Source organism: Tenrec ecaudatus, chromosome 2, assembly GCF_050624435.1.
Source record: "Tenrec ecaudatus isolate mTenEca1 chromosome 2, mTenEca1.hap1, whole genome shotgun sequence".
NCBI classification, from domain to species: Eukaryota; Metazoa; Chordata; class Mammalia; order Afrosoricida; family Tenrecidae; genus Tenrec; species Tenrec ecaudatus.
This window is the reverse complement of record NC_134531.1, coordinates 121,998,341-122,016,699: the sequence shown is the minus strand read 5'-3', so window position 1 is coordinate 122,016,699 and position 18,359 is coordinate 121,998,341. Positions and strand designations below refer to the sequence as shown.

Genomic DNA, 18,359 nt, shown 5'->3' with positions numbered 1-18,359 from the left:
ATATATTGTCTTTTCTGTACTGCGATTTACCAAGATGATCATGCATTACGACAGTTGAGATCAGGTACTTTACACTTACGAACTAGTTTGCTAAGACATATTGGAAAGCTTAATCACCAGCATAGAGGGCATGCAGAGCATTATAGAAAGTACGATAATGATTGATATTAAATTAATAAGCATAAATTCATATTAGAAAGTAACTAATTAAATATAAAATTTGGCAGTAACTTATAATTTGTAAATTTGGTAACTTGTAAATTTATAAACAAAGTGCTGTCTTATTAGCTTAAAGAAATTATAATTAGTGAAATAAAAAACATGTTTTAAAAGAATAGATAATGTTTTATGAACATATGAAAGCATTAGCACAGTAATTAGTTTCAACTTAAACCACAGTTGTAGTGAATACACATAAGTGTTCAGCTATTTTCCCTTGGTAAATATTTTTGTCTCTACATATTGCAGTTTATCAGGACGATCATGAATTATAACAAAGGAAGATAGAGGACTCTGAATTTCATTTATAATATACACTTAGTGCTTATATTTATTGAGGAATTGAAATACAGTTTAACGTTATATGAAAGCAAATGAAGGGGTGGGATAATAAAATAAAGGTGAAGTAGAACATCCCCAAATGGAGGTAAATGGAATAAACAGATAATATTTAATTTATTCAGTTATATTTATTGAGAGCCTCCTATGCTAGATGCTGGTGATACCATAGTGAAAATGATAGAACACATCCTTGCCCTCAGAGAGCTTACTTACCTTGTAGGGAGGCAGACCTTTGTTTAGATTATATAAAATAAAATAAGATTACAGTGTGTTGGGCAACAATAAAAGCCAGGATAAGGGATTAGAGAATGCTAGCGAGAGGAGCTGGATTATTTTTCCAAAGGGGGATTGGAGTAAAGGTCATGAAGTGAAGGATCAAGCCATGCTGGTTATCTGGAGGAGAATATCAGGTAGAGACTACTAATTAGCATGCATGACTACCATAGCCCATCTGAGTTGTACTGCAGTGCTAGCCTGTGGCTGCTCTGATGTAAATTGTGTCTTGTGGCCTAGTCTCTTGTGTGGTCTGCCTCTGGCCATTGTCATGTTGCAAGACTGTTAGAGCTAATTTGTGATCCCAAACCCTATTTTCAATTAGATGAAGTGAGATTAATTCTTTGTCGACAGAAGTGTTGCTTATAATTTTATGATTACTTCTCACAAAAGTTCATGAAAGTTTGCCAGTTACTTGGTGCAGATAAAAGCAAATTCAAACTCATTGTCATTGAGTGGATCCTAACATATAATGATCCTGATAAAGTTTGCAAGGCTGGAAATCTTTTTTTTTTTTTTTTTTTAAATTTTTGGCTGGAAATCTTTAATAGAGCAGATAGCCTCAACTTTCTCCCATGGAGCCACTGGTGGGTTTAAATTGCCTACTTTGCGGTTAGCAGACTAAAGCTCACCCACAGCACTACGGGGAAAATCAGAATGAATGATGGAGCAGGATTTAAATGTGAATTCAAGTCACTTGGAAACACATCAGAGTGGATACCTGGGGGCTTGGTTCTCAAATTTTGTCCCTCCTCACTCTCCACTCCCCACTCTCTACCACCTTTCCACCTTCACCTTGTAGTCTCCTCCAGTAGCACCAGTATCACCAGGGACTTTTTGGAAATGCCGATTCTCTGGCTCCATCTCAGCAGTCTGTAGGCTTAGGAGCCCTGCAGGTGTTTAAAAGGTGCCTTGATCCTATAGGGAATTAAGTGTTTGATACTAACTGAAGGTCAGGTTTGAATCTAAGAGCTGTTCTGCTGGAGAAAGATGAGGCAGTCTGCTTCTGTAAAGCTGTATAGTTTCAGAAAGCCTGTGGAGCAACAGGTTTGCTATATTTCCAAATCCAATCAATGGTAATTAGCGAGCAGGGTGATTCTGATGCATGCTTAACTTTGAGAACCATTATACTAGAGGATACAAAATTGAATGAAACACCTGCTAATAGAGGGTCCACTGTCTATAAGGTAGGAGCAGATCTAAAAATAGAATGCTGTAATGTATTATGGTCAAGTGTCAAAGTAGTGGTGAAAATAGGAATAGAATGATATTATAGGGATATAAATGAAAGATAATGAATTCAACTAGGAGTAAGAGAAATGTGTAAATGAGAAGAGAGGAGGGCCTTGGAGTATAAAATGTGGTGGTTAGGTATTAGCTATTATTATTTAAATGAAATAGCAAGTGTAGGGCTGGCCCCACCATGAGACAAGATGGGGAGCAATGAATCCCCCAAATACAGGGAAGTGTGGGGTAAGGGAGGGGGGAGCCAACAAACCCAGGGAAAAAGGAACAAAAGACATTTAAAATTGATGGTGAGGAGCGTGTAGAACACCTGGCGGGGTTTGATCAAGTGCAATGTAGCCAAGAGGAATTACTGAGAGCCGAATAAAGATCAAACATGACAGTGGGACAGGAAGAAAGAAAAAGGAAATAAGAGGAAAGAACTAGGAGGCAAAAGACATTTATAGGGGTATAAATATAGGCATGAATATATGTAAATCTATTACTATATGACGTTAGGGATATAGGTCTATGTACATATATTTATATGTTAAATATTAAGATAGCAGCAGACTCTACTCAAGTCCTCTCTCAACGCTTGAATACGTTGTTGAGTACTTTCTTATGCACTCTGTATGACAGCCAGGTTATTCACATCGTAATGGTCAGAGGAGATTGACCTGCAGCTTAATCTATGTGTACTTCCCCTTAATTTTTTTAATTGATAAACTTTTAAGTGGGTCAAAGGAGGATCAAATCAGATGTTACCTAGCTATAGCTATTGTAATTGTCTCTACAATATTCTCTGTCTGATACCAAGCTATTCACACCCCTCAACTAACTTATTAGGTGCCATTAAGTCAGTCCCAACGACCAATAGTGACCTCATACACAGCAGAATGAAACACTGCAGGATCCTGTATGATCCTCACAATCATTTCCATGCTTAAGTCCATTTTGCAGCCACTGCATCAAGTCATTTGTTGAAGACCTTCTTTTTCACTGGCCATCCACTTTATCAAGCATAATGTCATCCTCCATGGTTTCTTCTCACAATATGCCCAAAGCATGTAAGAAGTCTTGCCATCTTTATCTCTAAGGAGCACTCTGGCCATACTTCTTCCAAGACAGGTTGGTTTGCCTTTTAACAGTCTATGGTACTTTAAATATTATTGTCCAGGACCACAACCCAAATATATTGATTTTCACTTGTCTTCTGTGTTCAGTGTTTAATTTTCACGTGTGTATGAGGCAATGGAAAAACCCTCGTTTGCGCCAGGCATACTTATCTTCAAAGTATTAGCCTTCCTTTTCAATACTCTAAAAAGGTCTTGTGCACCAGATTTGCCTAATGCAGCCCATCTTTTTATCTGTTGAATTCTGCTTTCATGAACATTGATTGTGGAGCCGAGCAAGACAGATCTTTGGCAACTTCAACCTTTTCTCCATTTATGATGATGTTATTTATTGGTCCACTTGTGAAGATTTTTGTCTTATTTACATTGAATCATAATTCATGCTGAAGGCTGAAATCTTTGGTCTTCATCAGCAAATTCTTCAAGTACCCCCTCACTTTTAGCAAGCAAGGCTATGTGATCTTCACATCGCAGGTTGTTAATAAGACTTACTCCAATCCTGATGCGATAGCCTTCTTCATCTAATATGACTCTTCTTATTATTTGCTCAGTAGTATGGTAAGAGAGTACAACCTCTTATTTGCTCAGTAGTATGGTAAGTAGTATGGTAAGAGAGTGCAATCCTGTTTCATATCTTTCCTAATTTTAAACCATGAAGTAAATATTTCCTTGTTCTGTTTGCATAACTGTCTCTTGATCCACGTACAGGCTTCTCATGAGCATAATAACGTGTTCTGGAATTCCCATTCTTCTCAAGATTATCCATAATTTTTTTATGGTCCACACAGTCAAATGCCTTGGCATAATCAATAAAGCACAAGTAAACATCTTTCTGCTATTCTGTTTTGAGCCAAGATCCAGCGGACATCAGCAATGAAAATCCCATGTTTCATTTTCTCTTCTGAATTTGGCCTGGATCTCCGGTAGTTCCTTGGCAATATACTGCTGCAACTATTTTGGGATGATCTTTGCAAAATTTGCTTGTATGGGAGATTAATGACATTTTTCTATAGTTTGAGTATTTTATGGTTTTAGGGAAATAACAGGAGACTTAATCTATGTGTGGATCTTACAAATCGATTTTGGGCTTCCATTGTTGTTCATAACCTTCTGCAAACCAGATGCTCACAATTTAAAGTCTGATATGTCATTCCCTCCTTCTGACTTGGATTATATTATTTATCTTTATAATACTTTATATTATTTGTTATCTTTGGATAACAAAGGTGAGTGTGCTTTTTCCATGTGGACTTAGTTGAAGCCTCATTTAGATGACTGCTTGTTTGAATACAAGCTTTTAAGATCCCAGACGCTATTCTTTCTGATATCCAGGAACCATCTAGTTTCTTCACCACATTTTGTTGTAAGCACCCGTATCTTCAGCGATCTCTTCATGGAGGGCCCTACCAAACGGCCATGGCACAAGAACTAATAATTCTTAGATTGGAGTTAGAATTAAGTGTGAGCTAAGACTTGCATCTTGTCATATGTGTACTTGAGAAAAATATGTATTGTTGGCGGTGTGTTCTATTAAGTCTTATTGGCTTATAGCTTATGGTTTCCATTAATTCTTCAGTCCATTTATATTTAACTTAATTTCTGTTAAATTTGAATTTACATCTCCCATGTTATTCATTTGTTTTCTGGAGACTGCCTGAATATAATTTTAATTTTCTTGTTTCTTTACTATATCTTTTCCTTGTTAGTGGTTTATCTTTGCATTACAATTCATGTCTTAACCTAAAACAATCTAGTTCATATCGCATACAAATTATATTCAATTGCATTAAAACACTTTGCTCCAATGTAGATCTCTTCTTAATCCTCTACTTTGTGTTATTTTTGGCATATACCTATGTGTATTATGAAATTATCAACAAATATTTATAATTATTGTTTTATATAATTGTCTTTTAAATTAGATAGGAAAGAGTTACAAGCAAAAATACATTTATACCATCTCTTATATTATGGAAAAGAAGTGAATTATTTAATGCTGGTACTTCTAGTCATTGCTTGTTACTTGAAATGACCTTTGCTTTCCAGATATGTCTGAGTAAGAAAGTTTGGGAAGCTATTTATATAATTATATAATTCAGTTGCTAGGTAATTCCTTATTCCACAGCTTGGGCCTTATAGTCTGCCTCAGTATGCAAACTTTAGCCATGATTTGGATAACATTTATATACAAGATCAGAGTTTCTTCATTTAATTTTCTTCTAGGATTCAACCCACCCCTTTAACATTCTTGGTATTATACTTCACCTTTTTACTTTTTGTTATTGGTTAAAGTTATTATCCTTTGTACATTATTTCTTCTTTGAATAAGAGCATATTTTGAAGTTTGCTAATTTTTCACACATTTGGGAATTTGTCATTAGCTTTGTTATTGAATTATAGTTTAATTCACAAATATTCTTTTATTTATTTATTTTTATTGGATAAATCTGCACAAGATCTTTCTTTCTTATTTTTGTCATTTTATTGGGGGCTCGTACAATTCTTATAATAATCCATACATATATCCCTTGTGTCTAGCACATATGTACATTTGTTGCCATCATCATTCTCAAAACATTTGACTTCTACTTGAGTCCTTAATATCGGCTGCTTATTTTTCACTTTCCTTCCCCACTCGCCCCTAGCTCATAAACCCTTCATAATTAATAAATTATTATTTTGTCATATGTTATACTGTCTGATGTCTCCCTCCGCCCTCTTCTCAGCTGTCCTTCTCCCAGAGAGGAGGCTATACGTAGATTCTTGTAATCGGTTCCCTTTTTGTACCCCACATTCCCTCCACCTTCCAGGCATCACCATTCTCACCACTGATCCTGAAGGAGTCATCTGTCTTGGATTCCCTGTGTTTCCAGTTGCTATCTGTACCAATGTACATCCTCTGGTCTAGCCAGATTTATAAGGTAGAATTGGGATCATGATAGTGGGGTGGGGGAAAGCTTTTAAGAACTTGAGGAAGGTTATATGTTTCATCATTGCTACCCTGTACCCTGACTGGCTCATCTCCTCCCCACAACCCTTCAGTAAGGGGGTGTCCAGTTGCCTACCGATGGGCTTTCTGCACTCATCCACATTTACAATTATATGATTTTTTGTTCTTTGATGCTTGATACCTGATCCCTTCGACAGTTTGTCGTCACACAGGCTGGTGTGCTTCTTCCATGTGGGCTTTGTTGCTTCTGAGCTAGATGGCCACTTGTTTATCTTCAAGCTTTTAAGACCCCAGACACTGTATCTTTTGATAGCTGGGCACCATCAGCTTTCTTTACCACATTTGCTTATGCACATGTTTGTCTTTAGTGATAGTAACAGGAAGGTGGGCACCCACTGATATGATTTTTAGTTCTTTGATGTCTGTTAACTGGTCCCTTCTACACCTTGTGGTCAGACAGGCTGGTGTGCTCCTTCCATGTGGGCTTTGATGCTTCTCAGCTAGATGGTCGCTTGTTTATCTTCAAGCCTTTAAAACCCCAGATGCTATATCTTTTGATAGCCAGGTACCATCAGCTTTCTTCAACACATTTGCTTATGCACACATTTATCTTCAGCAATTGTGTTCAGGAAGGTGTGCATCCTGGAATGCCAATTTAATAGGGCAACGTGTTCCTGCATTGAGTGGAGGCCCAATGTCCATCTACTGCCTTAATACTAAACCTTTAAATAAATGCACGTAGATCTATTTCTCCACACTCTTATAAATATATTTACAGATGTACATTCCAGTCTTTAGACCTCTATAAATACCCTTTGTCACCTAGTTTTTTCCTCTACTCCCTTTTACTTTCCTTTGGTCCCACTATCATGCTCAGCCTTCATTTGGGTTTCAGTCATTTCTCTCGGTTACATGCCCTTGCTGAATCCCTACCTGGCCTTTCACACCCTCCTTGCCACTGTTTTGGATCACTTGTTGCTCCCCTGTCCCTGGGTTGGTCAGCACCACCTCCTTTCCCTCACCTCCCCCACTCCCATGTCTCACCAGAACCATTGGTCCTATTGCTTTCTCTTCCAGACTATTCCTCCAGTCTATCTTATCTAGATAGGTCTGTAAAGATAATAATATGCACCAAAAATCAAGCCATAGAAAAATAGGCAATGAATGAGAACACAGCGATGGCAACAAAGAAGAAAACCAATTACCCATAGAAGAATAAATTAATTAAAAGAAAAAAAACTTTAAACATTTTATTAGAGACTCATACAACTCTTATCACAATACATGCATATATCAATTGTGTAAAGCATATCTCTACGTTCTTTGCCCTCATCATTTTCAAAGCATTTGCTCTCCACTTAAACCCTTGGCATCAGGTCCTCTTTTGAAAAAAAATTTTTAAAAAGAAAGAAAAACCTGTAAATAGATTAAGGTCTGATTTTTGATCTCTAGGTGTGTTCTTCAGTCAGGTCCAATTGGGTACCATCTTCTGGCCCCAGAGTCTGTCCTTTGTACTCCCTCAGGGGCTCCCTGCTCTGCTCCCACGTTTGCTCTGTCGCACGCCTTTAGTGGTTTGCCTCTGTGTCACGGGGTCAGTCTGGGTCAGTCCCAACACTGAGTCTCCAGTGTTGTCCCCTTTAGGGCCCTGGGCCAGCAAGGGACAGCATTTCTCATAGTGGGATCAGCTATGTTGTCCACTCTGTGCATTGGCGAGGATATCTTTCTCCAGGCCTGGTGGGCCAGGATGTGCTCCACTCTCTCTTCCTCCCCCTTCATTTGCTCCCATTTGCTCTGATCGAACATGCCCCTCTCCCCTAGTTGCAGCTTCAGTGCCTTCCTCTCAAGTAAATTCTTCTGGGGGGAGGGGTAGTTGTCCAGGTAGCAGGTATGGGGGCCGAGCCCTCAGGCCCCTCCACTGGCTCCCTATTCCTTGCCGGCACACTGCAGTCATCTGGCACTGACTTTAAGTCTGGTCCCTCTTTCCTTGTGGAAACACAAACAATACCCTTCCCTTGGGTGGATCAGTGCCCTATTCCCCCATCACATATCTTTTTTTTTTCTTTCCCTTTTCCTCCTTCCCCACCCCCTTTTTAGTTGGCTACCATATGTACCCGTGGATTTGGTCTGGCCCCTGGACTTTACCCCTGGAGTGTTTGTATACAGTAGCTTTTTCCCTGTGTCCCTTTTGCATTTACTTTTCTGTTCTCTCTCTCTCTCTCTCTCTCTCTCTCTCTCTCTCTCTCTCTATATATATATATATATATATATATATATATATATATACACACACACACACTTACCTCAGCGGACTCATGTTATACTTGTTCTTTTGTACTTGGCTTACTTCACTTGGCATAATTTCATATTATTTCATATTTCAATGCAGCGATATGCTTCATGTGTTCATCACTGCTTTTTAGTGATGCATAGTACTCCGTTGTATGTATGTACCACAGTTTTTTAATCCATTTGTCTGTTGATGGAAATTTGGGTGTTTTCCAACTCCTTGCGATTGTAATTCACAAATATTCTTAAGTAAATGTTTTTAAATTTGCTGAAGTGTCTCATTTTTTCAGCATAGGGTCATTTTTATTAAATGCCTTACATGCATTTGGGAAGAATATGTTTTCTGTAGCTTATAGATTGATGTTTTATATATCAGGTTAATTCATAATTGCAAAAATCTTGTACATCCTTGATAATATGTCTGCTTGCCTTATGTATTACTGAAAAGAGCATATTAAAACTTCTGATTTTGCTTGTGGGTTCATCTAGTTCTCCTTATAGTTTGGGTAATTTTCACTTACATATTTTGAGTATGTTTTCTTTAATTTGCTTCCAGAAGTACAACTAGGTAGCAGAATTTAAATATAAGTGGTGATCTCATGGAAAATCGTTAGGGTATTGGGTAATGGGCACCAGGAAGCAAAAGAAGCCAGCACAGCTTAGCTTAATGAGAAGAGTATTCTCTGGGAAATTGGGACTAAGCCCCACTGGAGACCTTGGAGAGACTATGTGGAACCCTGTTATTTTACTTAATTATTGAGTTAATTACCCATGAAAGTGTAGTCACTCCTTTCTTTGTGTGCTGGCTTATCAATGTGTGAATTCACAAATAACCACATGGCAATTAGTTTCTCATTTAGATAAGCTTGTGCTTTGTTTTCTGGTACAAATCCCTTTACTACTATACCATTGGCATCTCCTAGAATTAAGGCGTATAATTTATTAGACCAATTTGCTTGGACAGGAAGCACAGACTCCCCATCACTGGTAGTAATGACAAAAGGAACCATTATTACTTTCTTATCTGATTTCTGAACCCAACTACAACAGTTAAATGGACCATACTCCTATTTAATGACCATTGGTTTAAAGTATTGACCTTATTTCAAAAGATGATAACCTGTGGTCATACCCATGTTAATACTTCAGACACACCTTTAATGCGCTATCCCGGCATCTTAAGACAGCAGCTTCAGAAGTATGTGGCATATGCCCATGAAGCTTGGTGCAGTGGGTTAAGTATGGACTACTAATTATAAAGTTGGCAGTTTAAATCTACCAGCTATTCTAAAGGAAAAAGATGAGGCTGTCTGTGCTCATAAATATTTATATTCTTGCTTGAGACACCTTAAGTAGCAATGTGCTATTTAATAGGGTCATTATCCACTGTTAGAGGAGTCATGGTGGTATAGTGGGTTACATGTTGGACTGCTAACCACAAGGTCAGCAGTTTGAAACCACCAGTCTCTCTGTGGGAGAAAGATGAGGCTTGATACTCTTGTGAAGAGTTAGTCTTGGAATCCCACATGGGTAGATTCCATTATCTTGTACCCATTGTCATACTCCTTTGCTTTAAAGCAGTATTTCCCAAAGTGGATGATAAGGGTCCTTGGGAGGCTTTGGAATAGTCCAAGGGGGAATGATGCTATCTATATTTTATCCTGATTATGGCGTATAGTATAAAATATTTTCATTGCCAGGGGTTGGGGGGGCCCTGAGTAACCTGTTTTTTGGTAACTTAAACTTTAAAGTGAGCTTTTTGGAATGAAGCAAATTTAATGGGAATTTTTTGGTTGTCAATAAATCAGACACTTTTGAAATGTCTGATTTTTGAAATGGTAGTGCTGGCTGAGTTACTGAGTGTAGGGAGAGAAAATTCATACCTAGGGTATATATCATTCCAAAGGGTCAAAGGTGAATTATTGACTCTATTGAGTGGAATAGCTTTCATTTAATGAACTTTCCAACAAGGCATTGTATAGGAGGAAGGACTCTCTGATGGCCTCACTAATGACAGATAAGACAGAAGGCAGCAGCAGTAGTTAGACAGTTTCAAACTTTTCTCCATTTACCACGACGTGACCTGTGGATCCTTTTGTGAGGATTTTGGTTTTCTTTTCATTAAATTTTCTTTTCATAAATGTCATTCCACATTACAGTCCTTGATCTTTGTCATCAAATACTTCAAGATCTCACTTTCAGTAGGAAAGGTTGTGTCATCTGCATATCCCAGTTTACTAATAAACCTTCCTCCAATCCTGATGCCACATGTTTTTCATGTAACCTAGCTTCTCTAGCATCCAGATTGATAAGTATAGTGCGAGGATGCACATCTTTTCTGACATTAAATGATATGATAGTCCCTTGGTCTATTTCCAAAATTGTCTCTTGTTAAATAAGTTTTTTTTTTTAATGTACAAGTTCCGCCTGAGCACAATAAAGCGTTCTGGAATTCTCTTTCTTCTTAAAGCTATCCACAATCAAATGTCTTTTCATAGTCAATGAAACAAAAATAAATACCTTTCCGGTATTCCCTACTTCCAGCCAAGATCCATCTGATATCAGCAATGATATCGCTTGAATCATGTCCTCTTCTGAATCTGACCTGAACCTCTGTCAGTGTACTGCTGTAACAATTGTTGGCTGATCTTCATTAAAATTTTACTTTCAGTACTTCTTCCTTCAGTATAATTGGTTTCTGCTCATATGCTACTTTCTTGGGGGGTAAATTATTAGAAAGTGTTAATCAAATTTTTACTTACCTGTGTAGCAAATAGGAGCCCCTGGGTGGTGCAAGCATGTAATTTATTTGCCTGCATACCAGAAGGTTACCTTTGTGAGTCTTCTTAGAAGGGCCTTGGAAGAAAGACGTGGGATTCTACTTTTGAAAAATCAGCCATTGAGACCTCTAAGGAGGTCAGTTTTACTCTCACCCAGAGGGAGGTTGTCACCATGAGTCAGAGTCCACTGAATGGCCACTAGTTGGTTGTATATATATAATGAGTTTCAAAAGGCTTTATTTTACTGAATTCTCTACTCCCTGCAGAAATCTGTAGCCTCTTTCCAGTCTGTTTACTCCTTTGGATTTCTCAGTTCTTTGATTCTTCTGCTCTGTAAATGTTTATATACATAAAATACATGTTTTTACTCTTTATTTTGCATTCTATCATAATCTTAGAATCATATAGTTTTCAGACATATATGTTGATATTTAGTTAAATAGTAAATATTTTAAATAGATTTTCTGAACTATATATCTTTCAATAGAAATTTACTGACATCCAAGTCAGCACTTCACTAATATAATAAAGAGCTTAAATGAAAACATTCCAGTTTCACGTTTTCAGGACTGAACTGTGCTCCTTCTGTTCATCCTTCGTACTGATGCGTGATCTCTTTCATTGCAGCCCTGCATCCATCTCTTTGTTATTACGCCCTGTGTTAGCAGTCACTGTCTGCCTTTTGTGTTTGCTTGTTCTTGTAACCACTGGCAGATTCTGCATCCCATAAATATGCTCATATTCTTGAGTTATCATCCTGTAGGAGACTGAACAGTCGCAGAATTAAGTCACCTGAAAGGGAATATATTGTTTCTTGAGTTACTCATCCACTCCAAGCACAGAGGAGAAGGGTCTTATTTTCTAGATAATTTCTTTAGCAGGAGTTTGGCTTTCAGTTTCTTGAAGGATGAGGTGATAGATCTAACAGGTAGTCAAATAAATTTATCCACACTCTATTAATGTAAACATTTCTGTCCTCAAGCTTTAGCTCCCAAGTAAGTAAAATTGAGGAAAAAAATTGGCGACGGTCATTTTTGTGGCTGTAAATATACTATGGGGAATTCCTTTTAATATCACATTCACTTGTATACCATTGTAACGGTATGTAACATCTGCTTGAAATAGTAACCTGTTGTGAAGTTAACTCTCATGTTATATGGTTAGAATATCAAATATGGGATTCATAATAAATTTATAGATATTATATGCATTCATACACTATCTCTGAGAGGATGGGCAAGAAACTGTGAGCTTGTTGCCTCTATGAAAAAGAATGCTCTAGATTGTGGAACCAAGGTGGGAGGAATAGCCTTTTATTTTAATCTGAATTTGTGTTATTTTAATCTGAATTTGTGTTTAATCTGAAAGAATAAAGGAAAACTAAAACATAAAAACAATATAAAGAGTAAAAAGAAATAGAGTGAGGAACATGTGGATGTTATTCTCTAACTAAATGTAATTTTGTGGTTGAGTCTGGGTTTTCCTTCATAATCAGTAAACTCTTTGTATGATTAATGAAGGAGTTTGATTAGGACTCTGCTGTAGGTGATAATTATAGTCTAATATTTTATTACCATATTGTTCCTCCAATTTAAAATGATTTAGAAGGGTTTCTAGATTTTTCTTCAACATGAAATCTATTGTTTGTTTGGAATGTGAATTAGTAGAACTACTGCTCCATGAATAAAAGGACCAGCTAATGACTTATAGGTATATTTCCACTAATGATAAGCAAGACAGGAGTTTTAGCAAGCACTTTACTACCAGTGTATGATATAGATGAAGGTGCCTTGAGGACACAGTGGGCTACAAGTTTGGTACATTAACCACAGAGCTAGTGTTCAATGCACGAGCTGCTCCCTTGAAGATCGGTGAAGCTATCTGCTCTTTCAACATTTCACACTCTTGAAGATCCTAAAGAGCAGTTCTACTCTGTCCTAATAAGCTCTCGTAGGTGTGAATTGACCAATAGTAGTGGGTTTAGTTTTGATATGGTGAAGAATTTACTTGAAAAAAAAATTCATACTCCTGTGTCTAAAGTCTTGACATTTCATTTTTAAAAGAACTTAGCCTGTTAAAGAACTTAAAAAATCTCTTATACAACAATGTTAGAGTTTTATATTAGTGTTATATCATGTATTTTTAATATTGACAGGGTTTCTTTTCTTCTTACTCTTTAGCCGACCTCTGAAAGTATGCTTATGTCCATTTCTCCCAGTGCATCCTCTACACATCTCTACCAATTTGTACATAATTCAGCATCCAGCAGAGGTAAGATTATATAAAATACACATTTTAAAACATAAATAAATGGAGAAATGTAGATGAGCATACCCTTCTAGCTCTTTAGCACTTCTGAAAATAATTTATATAATGCTTTATCTTTTGAATCCTTATATTCTTTGTTTATTATGTAGTAGTATAAGATAAACTACTTTACAGATATTATTTTATAGAAAATGTGATATTTAATAGTATAAAATTTTTGAGCCCCAGTAATTTTGCATGAAGACAGAATGAAATTTTGTAAGTAAAGAGCTAGCATAATTATTGCTTTATTTTGGGTATAATATAAATTCCTAGATGTTTTTCTTATTAAAGTGAACTAACTCTCAGCATTGTAGTGTTATAAAATTAATATGTATGATAAATTCTTATGTTTGTTTTAAATGAAAAAATTACACATGAATATCTTACCATATGTATTATATATAGATTTTAAAAAATCTTAATACTTACCTAAGATGATTAGAATTGTGTATGTGCCAGTGTGTATGTGTGTTTTTGACTGTGGTTTAACTGTTGTAATGAAGAGGGTAGGAGAGAAGTCATAGATGACCACAAACAACAGTTAATACAAAACTAACCAATTTATAGTGTAAAGTGTATTCAGTGTAAACTAAAGTAAAACACTCACGATATCATATATCTCATCTGGCTACTAAATAAGGGATTTTTAAAATTAACAAATAATTTTATTGGGGCCTCTTACAACTCTTATCACAGTCCATATATACAACCATTGTATGTCAAGCACATTTGTACATTTGTTGCCCTTATCATTCTCAAAATATTTGCTTTCTACTTGAGCCCTTGGTATCAGCTCCTCATCCCCCCCCCTACTCTCCTCTCCTCTCCCTCATGAACCCTTGATAATTTATAAATTATTTTGTCATATCTTACGCTGTCCAATGTCTCCCATCACCCACTTTTCTGTTGTCCATCCCCAGAGAGGAGGTTATACGTAGATCCTTGTAATCAGTTCCCCCTTTCTATTCTACCTTCCTTCCACCCTCTGGTATTGCCACTCTCACCACTGGTCCTGAAGGGATCATCTGTCCTGCATCCCCTGTGTTTCGGGTTCTTATATGTACCAGTGTACATAATCTGGTCTAGCCGGATTTGTAAGGTAGAATTTGGATCATGATAGTGGGGTGGGGGTGGGGAGGAAGCATTTAGGAACTAGAGGAAAGTTGTATGTTTCATCGTTACTGCACTGCACCCTGACTGTCTCATCTCCTCCCTGCAACTTTCTGTAAGGGGTTGTCCAGTTGCCTACAGATGCGTTTTGGGTCCCCAATCTGCACTCCCCTCATTCACAATGATATGAATTTTTGTTCTTTGATGCCTGATACATGATCCCTTCTACACTTCATGATCACACAGGCTGGTGTGCTTCTTCCATGTGGGCTTTGTTGCTTGAAGAAGGGATTTTAAAAATTTGTGAAACCTATATTCCATGAAGGTAGCCCTGGTGGCATAGTGGTTACTAGTTGGGCTGTAATCCACTCAGCAATTTGAAACCACCAGTGTTCCTTGGCAGAAAGACAGGGCTTTTCTACTTCTGTAAACAGTTGCAGTCTCAAAAACTCATAGGGGCAGTTTTATTGTGTCCTGTAGGGTCACTATGAATTGGCATCGACTTGATGGCAGAGTTTGATGTTTGGTTTTGTACCACATGAACAATGGCGGCAGGATCAAAGGAAGATGGGAAGAATGCAGTCACTGAACCAAAAGGACCTAATTGATGTTCAGCCATTTTAAGAAGTAGCAAATGATCACGTATCAATAGTACTGAAAGAAGTCCTAGCTGTGTTGAGGAAGTTAGCCAAAAACAAAGCTGGAGGAATTGATGGAATAACAAGTGGAATATTTTAACATACTGATGAAGTACTGGAAGCACTCACTTGCCTATGCCAAGAAATTTGGAAGGCAGCTAACTATTCCAGATCCATATTTATACCCATTTCAAAGAAAGATGACCTAACAGAACACGCAAATTATAGAACAATATCATTGTTATCATATGCAAGTAAATTTTACTGAAGATCATCCAACAACAGTTGTAGTCATACATTATAACTATGGGAGGTTCCGGCCAGATTCAGAAGAGGACATGAAACATTGCTGATAGCAGATGGATCTGGGCTGAGCAGAGAATACTGGACAAATGTCTACTTGTGTTTTATTGTCTATGCAAAGGTATTTGACTATATGAATCACAAAAATTATGGATAGTTTGTGAAAAGAATGAGAATCCCAGAACACTTCATTGTCCTTATGTGGAGCCTGTACCTGTGCCAAGAGGCAGTTGTGTGAATGGAACAAGGGAATACTGCATGGTTTAAAGTCAGGAAAGGTGTGTGTCAACGTTTGTATTCTTTCACCATACTTGTTCAGTCTGTTTGTTGAAAAAATTAGAGAGCTAGATTCTATGAAGAAGAATGTGGTATCAGGGTTAGGGCAAGGATTATTAACACACTGCTGTATGCAGGTGACACAACCTTGCTTGCTGAAAGTGAGGAGGACTTGAAGCACTTGCGGATGAAGATCAAGGACTGCAACCTTCAGTATGGATTACATCTCAATGTAAAGAAGACCCAAATCCTCACAACTGGACCAATAGGATTCACTGTGATAAACGAAGAAAAGATTGAAGTTGTCCAGGCTCTTGTCTTGCTTAGAACCACAGTCAATGCTCATGGAAACAGCTGTCAAGTGATCAAAGGCACATTGCTTTAGGTAAATCTGCTCCACAAGACCCCTTTAAGGTGTTGAAAAGTAAAGATGTTACATTGAGGACTAATGTATGCCTGACTCAAGCCATGGTATTCAATTGCCTCATATATACATGAAAGCGGGACATTGAATAAGGAAGACTGAAGAAAATGTGATACATTTGAACTACAGTGTTGTCAAAGAATATTGAAACTACATGGACTACCAAAAGAACAAACAGATCTGTCTTGAAACAAGCACATCCAGAATGATTTTTCGATGACAAAACTTCATCTCACATACTTTGGACATGTTCTCAGGAGAGGCCAGTCCCTGGAGAAGGACATCATGCGTGGTAAAGTAGAGGAGCGCCAAAAAAGAGAAAGGCCCTTGATAAGATGGGTTGACCTTGCTGTTAGCAGTCCAATAAGTAACCACTCTGGCACCAGAAAACGTGTCCTAATCTTCTTTATCACGTCCCAATCTTACCTCTCTAACTACAGCTAGCAGTTAGTCTATATAACACAGCAGAAAATGGAAGGTAGCTTTACACTATTAGGAATCTTAGCCCAGCAAAATTGACAACAGTATCAAAGAACACAGTTTCATCAGAAAGGAGATGTTATGATAGACTACTTGATCTTTATAAGTAATATTTTTTGTATCTGTGATGAGATCAATGCTTTCTGATTTAACTGTAACTCCTAGAAGTGAGGGAAAAGAGCGGTGTAAGAAAGGTGAATCCTCACTTATTGAGAAAGGCAGTAGTTATACATTCAGTACTTAAGAGTAAAGGGTCTGGAGTTGCTCTGCTTGCAGTTACTTGTAATAGCTCTGTGCACTCTGTAACTTGGGCTAGTTAGGTCATTTCTCAGTTTCTTCATCAGTAAAATGAAAATGATAAGACATTCAGTTACTGGTTTATTGTCAAAAGTAAATAAATCAATATACATAAAACACTTTGAGCTATGCATATTGTTAGTTATAGTGGTAGCTTATAGATCACAATTATAAGTGTTAGTTCAAGAAATAGCATGACACGTATTTTAGAGGTATGGTGTAACCACAAGAAGAAATACCTAAGACAGTTATATTGCCTTTGGGAAGTGGCACTGAGGAATGTTTCAAGGAACAGCTGTGGCATTATTAATTGTTTGGCATGATTTAATATTATATTCATATATTATGTTGATTAACATGTTGTAAGTTTGTGTCAGAGTCTCTTCTTGTGATGGCAAGGAAAGAACATTACATAAAATAACAGGGAATACCCTAAAACCGGAGCACTGGTTTTGTTGTTTACATGTTGGACTATGATCCTCAAGGTCTATAGTTAAACCACCTCAGGAGAAAGATGGGCTTTTAACTCCCCTAAACAGTTATAGTCCAGGAAACTCACAGGGGGAGTCCTATGGGGTCTTTACATGTCAACATTAACTTGATGGCAGTGTGTTTGGTTTTCAATCCTAAAACCAGGCTTATCAATTGTCTCATCATTCCATTCATTAACCTGCTCCCAGTCCATTTTCTGTCTCTTGAGAATACAGTTTTTTTAAAATTTCAAATCGCAATAAATTTTGATTTTATTTCCTTTTCCAACTTTTTAAAAACTTTTTTTTTGTGTGTGTGAAAATTTAGAGAGTAGATCACTTTTCCACTCAAGAGTTCATGCACACTTTGTTTCATTGTTTTATTGTGCCTGTTTTATGTAATGTGCCTGTTCTTTGACTGAAAATTAAGCCAGGGGGTGAATGCATATTCAGACTTCAATGGGTAATGAACGGCTGTACTCTCAGGGTATCTACTAGTTTCTAACCAACCAGAAATCCTGGTCTCTTTTGTTATTTTGCATGTTCTACCACTGCTTTCCCTCTGTACTCAGGACCTTCTAATGCGATTCCTTAAAGATCATTTGGTCCATTAGTGTATGTTGGACTAATTGTTTTCGTGGGTTTTCAGTTTCCTTCATTCTTCCTCTTTCCAGATAAGGAGAGACCAAGCAATAGTTGTACCTTAAATGACTGCTCACAAGCTTTTAAGATCTCAGTCGCTACTCACCAAAGTAGAATGTGGAACGCTATCTATGTTGGGCCAGTTTACCTTGGTGTCTCTGAGACTAGAGTCCCAATCCTCCAGGTCCAGAAACTCATT

At 37.4% G+C, this 18,359-nt stretch overlaps 1 protein-coding gene across 1 annotated transcript in view; it reads left to right on the top strand.

Annotated features, from left to right (window-relative positions):
* The window catches only part of DTWD2 (DTW motif tRNA-uridine aminocarboxypropyltransferase 2), a 192,238-nt gene that overhangs the window by 28,078 nt on the left and 145,801 nt on the right, over positions 1–18,359 (top strand). Inside the window, exon 2 of the mRNA XM_075543088.1 lies at positions 13,391–13,481. Within this exon, the coding sequence (XP_075399203.1) occupies positions 13,391–13,481 (91 nt within the window). The remainder of the gene's footprint in view (positions 1–13,390; positions 13,482–18,359) is intronic.